The sequence below is a fragment of the Bipolaris sorokiniana genome (assembly GCF_000338995.1).
Source record: "Bipolaris sorokiniana ND90Pr unplaced genomic scaffold COCSAscaffold_20, whole genome shotgun sequence".
In the NCBI taxonomy this organism is placed as follows: Eukaryota; Fungi; Ascomycota; class Dothideomycetes; order Pleosporales; family Pleosporaceae; genus Bipolaris; species Bipolaris sorokiniana.
Window position 1 is genome coordinate 422,813 of NW_006911914.1, and position 12,175 is coordinate 434,987.

Consider the following 12,175-nt stretch of genomic DNA (forward strand, 5'->3'; position numbering starts at 1 on the left):
AAGCTGGGATATCCTTTCTTTATTCCATCTCGGCGTCGCACACCCATGTAACCTTTGCTCTTTCCCGTCTTTGCTCGTTGCTTACGGAGTACCCTTACGGTGATTACTATCCAACCTTAACTCTTTGTTATCCCCGATGTCCCCCCTTGTCTGATTGTCCCAGCCGCTGCTCGCCAACCCCGGCGTATAACCTTCTTTTTACTATCGGGGCCGTTGAATCCCGCTCTCATAGTCTTACGACAAACTTAGTCACCCTGATAGTCTTACCGGGGGTTGGGTTTCTTACGCGACCATATTCCGCCGCCTGCTCAGTCGAACCCCACCACCCGCCCGCAAAACGCAAAGGGAAATGCGCTCATCCCAGGTCTTTGGATCTACACATATACACCTGAGAATAGAGTTGCAGGGAAGGAAAGTGTGCCGGGCGTATAAGCTGGGTTGGTATGGCTATCTATAGCATGGGGTTGTAAAAAAAACATGGTAAAGTGAAGTCGAGGAGATAAAGGAGATTAGGTTGCACCGAGAGACAGCAAGGATAGCGCAGAAATTGAAAAAGTGGATTTGAGGCTTGGACGGGGATGTGGTTGGGGGAAAGAGGTAAGAAAAGGTGTGACGTATGATGTGGTAATTACTCATGTTGCATGCATGTATGCAACATGTAGCATCATAAAGTATACCGCAATCGCCGCAAAGCAAGCAAGCCAAAGAAATAAGCCCGATAGGGCCCATGCGAAAAAAGAGTTAGCAATCGCTACATCGATGCGAATGCTAGTTACCCAATGGTTACTTTCTCACCGATTAAGATAAACGGTGTTAGTGAAAAACCACATCAAACCATGAGCCATGTGGAAGAGGGGACGACAAAAAGGTTGTTACCAGGTATCCGGAAGGGAACAACAGAAACAGACAGAGCGAAAGGAAGCATGTATCCAGCCCCCATGTCATTGTATTCCGGGGCTCCCCATTGGCCACGGGCGACCGGCCAACATTCCCGGGGGTGGGAAGAAGGACAAGCAAAGCGCACGCAAACGCAACCGCCGACTTTGCAACACGAAGAAAAAAAAAGGGGACAAACCGAAAAAGAAAACATGAACCCCACCACAGTGAAAACCAGGCAAGCAAGGCACTTCAATTTCCCTTCCCTCGTTCCTTGAATCCAAGCAACGCACATGTCCCTTTCTCTTTCTCTCTCTTTCATGCGCGCAGACTGGGGTTGCTTCAAACGTCGCCGACCTTACCGCACATTCTCCATACTATACTACGCGGGGGGCTATGGGGGGGATGGTCATCGCATCCCGAGTCAAACACCACGCCCAATCCCATTCCCATTCTACTTTCCTAACGTACATGCGCACCTCCAAATCTAGACAACAAAGCAGGGCACACAAGCCCTGCCGGCCGCTGTCCCCCCCTCCTTCCCCCACTTTGTACGAACACACGTTTTTTTTGTTTAAACCCGATTTGTGCTTCCCTGCCTCGATTTATGTTGACCCCTCGGAGGATTGATTATATTTATGTGGGAATATGTAGTATGAGCAAATAGTGGAGCAAGATGGCGCTTGAATCAGGGTCGAGAGAGGGTAGAGAAAGGGAAGGGAACGAGACCCTGCAGCTACTATACGCCGTTTTGTAATGAGAAGGGGCAAGCCACGAAAACGGGGTGGTTGCACGCGGGAAGGTAGGAGGGGTGGGGCGGGACAACGGTTTGTGATATGTAGTAGTGTAGTACGTATTGGAGGTGGTTGGAGAGGGGGGATGCTGAAACCGAGCTTCTTTTGCGTTCCCGTATTCAACGTCCAACGCTCTCGCGTGTATGCACGCGAGGTGTGTGTGTGTGTGTGTGTGTGTGTGTGTGTGTGTGTGATGTCTATGGAGGAAATGGCCGAGTAGGTGAGATGATGGGAAGGGGGATTTACTTGGACGCCGGTGACAGGAAGGATTGAGGGCCTGACGTGTGAGAGCGGGAAGGCATGGTAGCTGCTACTCGCTATTTGCTTGTCGGAAGTGCCAGCCGGCAAAGAGGGTCGTTAAGGCTGACCAGCAACCAGGAAAGAAAAGACTTGTCAATGATCTGATGTAAAGAATTGCAAGGCGGGGGGGGGGGAAAGACAGTAGAGATGCAACGACATGACAAGACATCAGATGAGATGGCGCGCATCCTCCCCACCACCAATCCGCCTTTCTTTCTTTCTTTCTTTCGTAAGAAGGGGAAACTTGCAAGGCAAGAATGTGCATAGATAGGTTGCATGAGTAATTCTTCAAAAAAAAAACTTGAATCAGGGTAATCGGACTTATTTTTCCAAGGAACAATGTATAGAATCGAGAGGAATGACCGGCGTGCGCATCGATCGAGCGCCTAAAACAACCCAGAAGAGGACCCGTTGTGCGAGTACGAGGCTGAGAAAGCAGTTAGAGATTCGGCGTGTTTAGTAATAAACCGGGGTGCGTGTGTGGCTGGTCGAAAGGGAAAGATAGCCGCGTGCGCGCGCAGCACAAACGACGTAAAACAAGCAACTTTGCACATTACTGTAAACTTCCCCACATACATCACGCATGGCCCAGCCAGCCCACGAGTCAGAGGAAAAAAATCAAATAAAAACAGGATTTTTGATGATGGGAAGGAGGAGGGGAGGGGGGTTTGGCCAAGTTGACAAGCAGGAAATGATGCAAGTGAACCAGAGTTCACAAACGCATACAAAAGAAAATATAAAAAAGAAATAAAAGAAAAATAAAAGAAATAGACTAAGGTGGAAGGAGGAGGGTGAGAGCAAGTATAATGGCGTATTAGTTCACCAAACCCAGTACCGAATAAAATGAACGGTTCATCAACCACGGGGGCGCACGCGCACACACACACACACACACACACACAGTGTTGCGCATCCCTGGAAACAACAACACACAATCTACCAAGTAGTTCAAGACAAAATACAGTTTGTGGCTTTTCTTTTTCTTTCTTTCCTCCTTCTGTTCTCGCCATGGTTTTGCAAGCCACCGCCGCGAACATGGGGAGGGAGGGAGGGGATGCATGAACCGCGTTTGAGTCGGCATCAGCTCCGTACCCTCTCGCACAATCCGAGGGGGTCCGCATGAAAGTGGTGATTACAAAAGAGGGATTTATCTCTCGCCTAGAGTTTAATGAGAGGTGAAGGAGGGCGTAAGCGACATCCGGAGTATGGACGGAGCTCTGATAGGCAAATGGCAGTTAAGTGGAGCGGGGAAAGGGGGGATTTGGGGAGGGGAGGGGAGGGGAGGGGAGGGGAAGGGTCTAGACAAGGCGTTTTTGTTGTTCTTGGTTTCTCGGCCAAAGAAGGCAATTGGTGATTGCGGGACGAGAGATATGGATAGAGGTGCTATGGAAAACTACTAGTTACACCGGGGATCACATCCGGACGGGGGAGATGCAAGTTATTGAAGCGCCCCAAAAAAAGTTGGTTACTACTACTGGACAAGGAAGTGGTTGCTTGAAAGTGTTGAGAGGTATAGGTTAATGGGAAGCCTCAAGCAAAAAAAACTACTTGGCACAGCGTGGCTATTTCCCCCGCTCGCCGGGAATAGTAAGTAGACGTAATTATTGGCAAAGGAACAAGAAACTTGCAGAGAGAAAGAGAGCAGAAAAAAAAGTAGCTCCAGCAATCCAAGTTGCTTCCCACGTGGATCTACTCTGCGGTAGCGTGGGCGGGGATGCGGGATAAGCGTTCATTCTTGGGGATGACACAGCAAGCAAGTGCAAGCAGGCCCGACAACGGTCGGAAACGTCTGGTAGGAACCTGTTCCGTTCATTCGTGGTGGGGCCCGAGCTAAAAAGTAGCAGCCGACAGCCAGCTCCGCGGACGTTGTGTGCGGCTGGCAGCCTCGCAGAAAGAAACCCATGTTGCATAATGCGCCGCCCTTGTTTTAGTGGTTTGGTCTCATTTCTTTCCGCTTCCTTTCTAGGTGGGTGTAAAGTAGTGATGTGCACCTAATCTTGGTAAAATAACTTGCGACGGAAGGCGTCAATAGCGCGCGCGTCAATGCACGCAGTTTTGAGTTTGAAGCACACACAACAAAAAAAAAACTGCCGTAGTGCAAACGGGGTAGTGGAAGCGATCTCAGCCTGCTAGGGCCAGCCAATGGTGTGTCGCAGATGCTCACTCTCGCAGAGGCCGAAGATTGTCGGAACGGTTGTATGGCACTGAAACGCAGCTCGAGGCTTACCTCTCTAAGCAGCTATACACGAGTAACATAGAGTTAATGGAGATAACGCGCGTACCCCTCGCGACAACTCGTACGACAGACATGCAGCACATTTGCATTATCTTGGGGATTATGCTTGTATTGTGTATTGTCGCAACAATTGATGCAAAAACTACCGAGAACAGCTCAAGGGTCCGTTCTCTTTTCAGCCATTTGCCAAGATTCGAACCCGAAAAAAGCAAATGGGCACAATATGATTAGGCATATGTGTACACGGTATGTTTCCCGAAAAGCCAGGGTCTGTCGCAAAGTCGATGAGAGGACAGGTTCTGAAGCCGAAAGCGAGAATAATCATTACAAGTGAGCGGAAGCGGAGGGGAAGGGTGCGCGCTTGCCCAACGGGCTTACTACTATCACACATGCCGAAAGACTAAGGGACCGTATGTGATGTGTGTCTGTACGGGGCATACGAGCAATAGCGTACTCGCAGAGTTAGTTTATCGAACTTGAGCGTCCAAAACTGATGACAAACGAGAAGGTGCAGACGCTAATCGATGAATAAACGTCGCGAGGGGGGATTCGCAGTGGTTGCCTGCATGAACGCCATACTAGATGGGTAGCCCGTGGTTGTGATTTGGTCCGAAGGCATGTGGCGCTGAGAGTGATCGAGATCAGAACTTGATGCCAAGGCCCAAATTGCTCATCTGGCGCAGGAGCAATTTTTTTCTCCAAATAGGCCGAGTGGATCCGATGCAGCGCTTGTGGCGCAGAGTTCAATGACGTACCGTGTAGCAGAGAGATCGAGATTCGCACGCACACTGTCGGCGCCTTGATTCAGAAACAAACAATGGTAGAAATGGCTAGCAAAGCATGTGTCCCAGAGCAGGCTCGTCGTGAGGTCCAAGTGACAAAGGACGTGGTTATGAGGGTGGGAGTGGGATCAAGAGGTGCCGGTAGCTTTTGCGCTTGTTCATGCAGCAGATGGGATCGCATATGCAGGGTCTCTGTAGAGGATGGAGGAATGGACGGATAGCTGAACAGTGGTTGCGGTTGCGAGATTGCGCAAGCGAAGACGCATCAAAGAAGCAATCTAGGTTTCACAAGATGCTGGTCAATCGCACCGGGAGGGCGATTGACGAGGGAAAACAATCATCGAGGGTCTTGCTACCACGGTAGAGGGCGAGGATTAGCCCCGTGGACGAGGCGACAGAGTATTGGTTGAGGGGACAGGGCGGGCTGCTAGGCAGGCAAGCAAGCAGTAAGATGGTATAGCATGTACGTACTATAATGTATATGCAAGCAAGCCAGGCAAAGCAAGTGCACGTACATACATACGGTGCTGGAGAGTAAGTAATACTTGGACACGTATGTACCGCATTGCCCGGCATGATCATGAGATTGGAGACACATGGAAGGCGGGAGGATCGCGATGCATCGGGGAGGGAGGGTCTTACACGTGGACCGGAGGCGGCTCTAGTGACGCGAAAGAGACTTTTTTTTTTCTTTCCCGCTCTCTTTCTTGCATCCAAGGTGAGGGGAAAGCGGAGGGTGAAGGGCGAAATGGCAGGATTGCGGTGTCACGGCGGACATGGCGGTCGCCAGAAGTGTATCGCGGCCTGCTGTTTTGGGAGTCGGCAGGTGGGCAGGGACTGGGGCAGTGGGTAGCAATGACATCAGCGTGTGTAAGAGATAGCGAGGGCCCGGGTCAGGCGGCGGCGGGAAAAGGGGACTTTCGCTGGGCCCTGCATGGCGCGTCGGTGGGCTATAGAAGGAAGAGGGCAGATGCTTGGGCGTGGGATCGCGATCGCAGCAGCAGAGAGGTGGAAAAGGACCGGATTCAGGCTGGAAGGGCTGTGGTACAAAAGCAACGGGGTCGGACTAGGGTGTGAGGATCAGGTCGATGTGGTGCCAAAACCCGATGAGGGGAGAAGTAGCAGGCCCGGGGTGCACGGCTACCGTTTGGCGTCTGCGTGGAGCGTGGTGGGCAGAGGGCCAGAGGGGTCTATGGGTCTGACGAGCACAGTGTGAGTGGGCTAGCAGGGGCTAGTAGGGGCAGACAGCTGCTCCAGGGGCTGTGGCGCAGAAGACTGGCTGGCGGGCGGGTCGACGTCATTGGGAGCGGCGCCGTAATCGATCCCCACCTGATTGCTCGATCACTGCTGAGCGTCGAGGAGCGCGCTTGCCCGGATATGGCACTAGCGGAAACGGCCGAGCAGGGATGAGCCGACAGGGATGTGGGAGCGGAGAAGACCCTGATCTCTGGATTACATCAGACATCACGACGTTTATGCCGCCCCGTCCATTTTGCCAGTACCGACACGCAGACCCTGGCCTACTGGCCCGCAGAACGCCCGCCCTCCGCCCTGCTTGCAGAAACACGGCAGCCTCTGCCGCCACCGCCTCGCGCTGCAGCTGCCCAGCGGCCGAGGGCACACAAAGGAGAGTGACTGCTGCTGCTGCTGCTGCTGCTGCTGCTGCTACGGTACATGTCTACATACAGGTGCGGTACGGTGTGTAATCGGCTTGTTGAGGGGCACATGCCTGTGTGTGTGTGTAGTATGGATGCGAGTACATACGTGTGTGTGGGCGCACCGTGCAAACAACCAGAACAACAACAACTGGGAATAATAACAATAATAGGAAGAAGAATAAGGATAATAACAACAACACCCACACCCACACCCACACCCACACACTCACTACTCTCTCACTCATGCTCATCACACGCACCCACTCCCGCACCTGCACCCACACTCACACACTTTACTCTTTCCCATGTACTGCTGCCCTCGCCCGGCAAATGCTCGAGTGCCATATCCGAGGAGCGGCAAGCAAAAGAAAAAGCGTGAGCTGGCAGGCGGGCAGGCGGGAGAGCAGTTGCAGCCCGAGGGATGGTGCTTCCACTTTGCCATGCCCACTGGCCACTGACCACTGCCATTCTCACTCCCGACTGACGAGATCGCGATCTGTCGTCCTGGCACGGCACTACTCCGCCGCGCAGCATTGGCCGAGGGTTGCCCTTGGGCGGCGCCTGCTCTCGTCTGGGGTTGCTTTTGTCTTGATCGCCCGCGCTGCTGCACCTCTGCCCCCAAGCAGCCGGCTCAACAGCACAAGAAGCTTTGGGGGGCGTCGTCCTCGATCGCCGGCTGTGTAGCGCCATGCCAGGCGTAAGATGAGCTGATGCCACCTGGTGCTGGTGCGCATGCTTCCTGGTCGCGCGTCGCCTCGCCAGAAGCTGATCGCCGGGGCCCCTGCTCCTTCACCGCGCTAGCGTCCTAGGGCGCACTGCACTTTCCCATCTCCACGCATGCAATTCTCAGTCCCTGATAGTGCCCTGATCCCGGGTGGGCGAACCCTGTGCCTTTTGCCCTGCTTGTGCCTGCCCATTATAACTGCCCACCCACGCCCGCCCAACCGTCTGGTGCTGCTGCCAGATCCCTCTTCCCATTACCACCCACAACCACCACTGCCTCACCCTCACCACTCACCATTTGTTGCCCTCTTCAACCACGTCATCCATCTGACTCTCTACCGCGGCTTGCTCTCTTGCACGCTGCTTGCTGCTACCACCACCACCACCACCACCGCGACTACCGCTGCTGCTGCTAGCCACTGCTGCTGCTGCCCGCCTCGCCTCGGACTTTCACGTGCTTGCCTGTCTGCGCCTGCCTTTGCACACGCACCGCACCGCACAACCCCCTCTCGCTCCCCCCCACATTACTGTGAATTTCATCACCTCCCCCCTTGCACCGGCACGTGTCTGCTCAAAATGGACGCCTTGTCCGGCAAGAATTCGACAGGTCGCAGAGTGTCTTTGCTAAACGACGGCCCGGCGCCTCCACCTCAACTTGTCCGACTCCCCTCCATCACTCCTTCCCTCCAGTCCCGCACCTCAGCTTATTCGTCACCCGCTGCCTCACCACCAACCCCCCGCCTGGTCCGCAGCGATTCTTCAGACTCAAACATGCAGACTCCCTCGCCCATCACGCCCGATTTTGCCTTTGAGCAGGGCATGGACTCGCCCGTCTTTTCGCAAAATGGCTTCTTCCCCTCGCAAAAGGACCTCAGCTACCCCATGCACCAGCCACAAGCGGCCCCGATGCCCTACCCACCCCAACCCGGCTACTTCAACAACAGGCCCGACCATCTCCAGGACCCGCACCACCAGCAACATCAGCAGCTCTCGGAGCCCTCGGCCCTTAACGCCCGCCCCAAGAAGAACAGCTACCCGTGCCCAATGGCCAAACAATTCGGCTGCAACGACTACTTCACCACCTCAGGCCACGCTGCGCGCCACGCCAAGAAGCACACGGGCAAAAAGGACGCCTTCTGCCCCGAGTGCAACAAGGCCTTCACTCGCAAGGACAACATGGAGCAGCACCGCCGCACCCACCAGACCGGTCGCAACGCTGCAAAGGGCGCCGACCGCGACGTCAAAAAGGCAAAGCACCAGGCCAAGCGCCCTAAGCCAGCGCCTCTGCAGTCAACAATGCCTTCTCTCTCATCGCTCTCCATGGTGGACCCCACCCTGCCCGTCAGTCCCGCTACGGCGTCATACATGGCTCCTGTACAATCGTCCGACTCTTTTCTCGACTTTTCAAGCTCGCAACATCGCTCGCCGTACCCCGACCCCACTCCTTACAGCTACAACCCTAGTTCGTATGGTGGTCTAGACGCCTTGGCCATTGCCGCCAGCGGAGAGAAGCGCAAGTTTGAATCGTAATCAGCTTTGTCATACGCCTCTCTCTGTCTATTTTCGGTTCTTTTTTTTTGTCTCACGCTTTGTCATCACTTTTTCTGGTCTACGGCACGAGGCTTAACAACCTCTGGAGCAAGGCGCTTACGGCTACGATCAGCATCTAATGGAGTTTTTTCTACTAAAAAAGGCCGTTTTGGAAGAAATAGACGCACGCCGTCATGGCTACAAACGGATCTCGGCGTTTCTTTTGGGTGGGCGATGCCATTTGCTCGCACGCATGACCTTTTCCTTTGTATATACCTTAACGGCAGTCACGCCGTCTTTACAGACATGTTTTTTTTCTCTCCTTCTTCTCGTTTCAATACGGTGGTAGCGCTACCATGATGACGGCCAATTGGATGGATGAGGGCTTCAATCATAGGGACGTGGGTTTGGAACTGGTAATATGGATACCCGCCCTTTTTTGCAAGGTGCACCGACCTTTGATTTTTGTCTTGATTTTTGACCATATGTGGCACTGGCGCCCGAGGACGACTGAGCGGTGTCTGTTACAGACCATCACCCCCTCACTCTGCCACTCGGATAATAGCAATGAAAACAGTTACACATACACATTTACATGCCTCGTCCCTGCTCGCAAGGTTGCTTGGTGTATGTAGGTGCATAGTTTTGTCAGTGCTCCCTAACGCAATGTGGCTTGGTAGTCTCAACAATATGTTTGTAACCATGGAAAGGCGTCGTGGACAGATGCTCCATCAAAGTCGCCCAACTCACCAACTAGCGCGCCAGCAGACGCAGAGCCCATGGCGCGCATGCAATGGTGACGATGACGACCGGTAATCAAACTACAGCTTGGTGGCCCGCTGTCATTCCGCAATCTCGTTACTAAGGCCATCTGCCGTCGGCTTGCCATGGTTCGCAGCGTTCCTAGCCTTTTTCTCCTCACCTGCTATCCACTCTTGGCCGCTACGCAGCGCCTCACAAAGCTTATTTTGGCGCGCTGCCATCTGTGAGTCGCTGCGGCGTACTCTCCCCGCAGGCTACCCCAGAACCTATGCAAGCCAACGGCTGATTCTCAATTCTTTGTTTCCAATCCCAGCCTGCCTACCGCTTGCCTGTAACTCTCATGTTGGAAAAAAAATCCACTAGTTCGTGCAGGCCGGCTCCCCCCTCCAAGCAATGCAGACCCTGCAGATCGTCCTTCAACATCTCGGTCAAAGCCCTGAAGATCTGCACATGAGGCCTGATTGGGTAGGCTGTCAATTCCGGTGCTTGTCATTGGCCTGCCCTTGGGTCAGATAAACCAACCCCTCCAATCCACACATTGCTGCTACACTACTACAACGCTTTGCATCCAAGCCCCATTACCAAATCTACAGTCAAGGACATGCCTTCAAGGAGATTACACCTAGTAGGTATGCTAAAGTTGCGCCGCAATACACTCTTACGGACAATAGCCGACAGCCCGCTACGACAGACTCAGCAATGCCCCGAGCGGTTACGCACACTGCACTTTGGCCCTACCCTTGCACACCTTGCACACATTCTTGCTCCGTTTTCTGACGTCCGAGGATCCCGTCTGGCACGCCTTCTTGGGCGTCACACCATTCCCCCAGGTCTGACAATATCCTTTTCATTGCTTTTGGCCCTTGCTCTGTCGTTGTCGGCCTTTGTTATTTTGCTGACTGTTCCATGTTTTGTATTTGCATGTCCATCCGGCCGCTTACGGATCTGCACGGCTTTTGGGGGGGGGGGGGTGCGCCCAGCCAGAGCAAGCCCTATACGCTAAATTACAACGAATCAAGCTGACTAGCGACAGTAATCATCACCTCGAGGCTGGAACCAACTGGTATCCCCAGTCAAATCTTGGGACCGAACGCTGTGCCACTCTAGGCTTCCGCCACCCACTATGCCCTGCTTCAGCCAAGCGGCCAATGTCCATCTACGATAAGGTTTGCAGACATGACTTTCTCGATGCGACCACCACTCATATCCAAATCCTACACCAGGACGAGAACCATCAAAACTAGCACATTGACACATGCACTTGAAATCGTGGACCCCGTGCATGATTGCGTTTGTTGGCGGCAACTTCCGCGGCAGCAAACCTCCACTGCCGCAGCAGCAGCTTACATGTACCCTTTGCTTTCTTTTTTCTCCGCACCCAAAAAGCCTCCCAATTTTGCTCGTCGGTCCATTCTGTCTATGCGTAACACAATATCCGTGGATTCGCTGATCACTGCATCTATACAGTCTACCTCTCTCCCCTACCCCCAAATGAAATGCACTTGATACTCGACTACCACGGCATCCCCTGCAACACAACAGGACCCCCGCACCACTCGTTCCCATTTCTTACACGCCTCCCCGCACGTTGTCACGGTCGGCCCTTGATCGGCGCCGGGCATAGAACTGGTTGGCATATCGTAAGACATGGCCACATCAGCAACCCCCCTGGCCCCGAAATGGTAGCTGAGCATGCATGGCCGTACGTAAGCGAGTTTGCGGGGAAACAACCACATCCTCGGGGGCGGAGGCTACTACCGTGGCCTTACAACCTAGCCTGGTCCATGCATCTGGGCAAGTAAGAAATGGGGGAGGGAAAAATGTACTGACAGTAGATGGCTTCCTGGTCCTTGCTCTCTTTCCAGCCCCCTAAGCAGCTGATGAAACTATTCACAGTCACCAATCAAAGATAGTATTGACTCTTTCAGAAAGCTACCACCCTCGACCCCCTGTGTGAAGTGGTCGAAAAGCGAACTCTCTTCACTCCCCTACTCATCCTTTTTTAGACAGATCTGCCTTAGTCGAGTCTTGATAGCACGGGGGATGCGTAACGCATATGTAGGCAGGGCAAACCTCGTTTTCTTTGCTCATCTCCATGTCCGCAAATATGCAGAAACCCTGTACATGTGCACTGCATTTGGTAAATAGCCCATAGTAGTACTACGTTACGCCCGTCTCAGGAAAGAGAGGACACGCAATCTCTGCTCTGCGTCTCTGCACCATCCCTCCCTTTTGGGGCTATCGCTCTATTCGTCTTCGTCGAGACACAAAATGGAAAAAACGACAGAGCGAGTTTACGCCGCGGAGGATGAGCATGCACTTCTCAATATAGTAGCATATCAAACTCCGGCAATTACTACTCTCATGCAATATGAAAATCAGACAAAAACAAAAGATCGCCTTATCATTCTCGTCGCCATTCTCTTTCAAACATCGCTGCTGTAGCTTTGACTATGTCCGTTCAATCCCAGTCGAAAAAATACCCCCCATCACGCATTCACATGTCCAAAAAAC

The 12,175-nt window shown here is 53.2% G+C and overlaps 3 protein-coding genes across 3 annotated transcripts; 2 read left to right on the plus strand and 1 right to left on the minus strand.

The window, feature by feature from the left end:
* Positions 1-1,938: 1,938 nt before the first annotated feature.
* Positions 1,939-2,260, minus strand: COCSADRAFT_279682 (uncharacterized protein). The gene has a single exon (XM_007707748.1). It carries the CDS (start codon positions 2,246-2,248, stop codon positions 1,988-1,990), a length of 261 nt encoding a protein of 86 aa, XP_007705938.1. The 5' UTR covers positions 2,249-2,260; the 3' UTR covers positions 1,939-1,987.
* A 3,187-nt stretch (positions 2,261-5,447) lies between these two features.
* COCSADRAFT_279711 (uncharacterized protein) lies at positions 5,448-6,094 on the plus strand. Its single transcript, XM_007707749.1, has one exon. It carries the CDS (start codon positions 5,544-5,546, stop codon positions 6,063-6,065), a length of 522 nt encoding a protein of 173 aa, XP_007705939.1. The 5' UTR covers positions 5,448-5,543; the 3' UTR covers positions 6,066-6,094.
* A 1,851-nt stretch (positions 6,095-7,945) lies between these two features.
* COCSADRAFT_165690 (uncharacterized protein) lies at positions 7,946-8,899 on the plus strand (the record flags this gene model as incomplete). Its single annotated transcript, XM_007707750.1, has 1 exon — positions 7,946-8,899. One exon carries the CDS (start codon positions 7,946-7,948, stop codon positions 8,897-8,899), a length of 954 nt encoding a protein of 317 aa, XP_007705940.1.
* Positions 8,900-12,175: the final 3,276 nt, after the last annotated feature.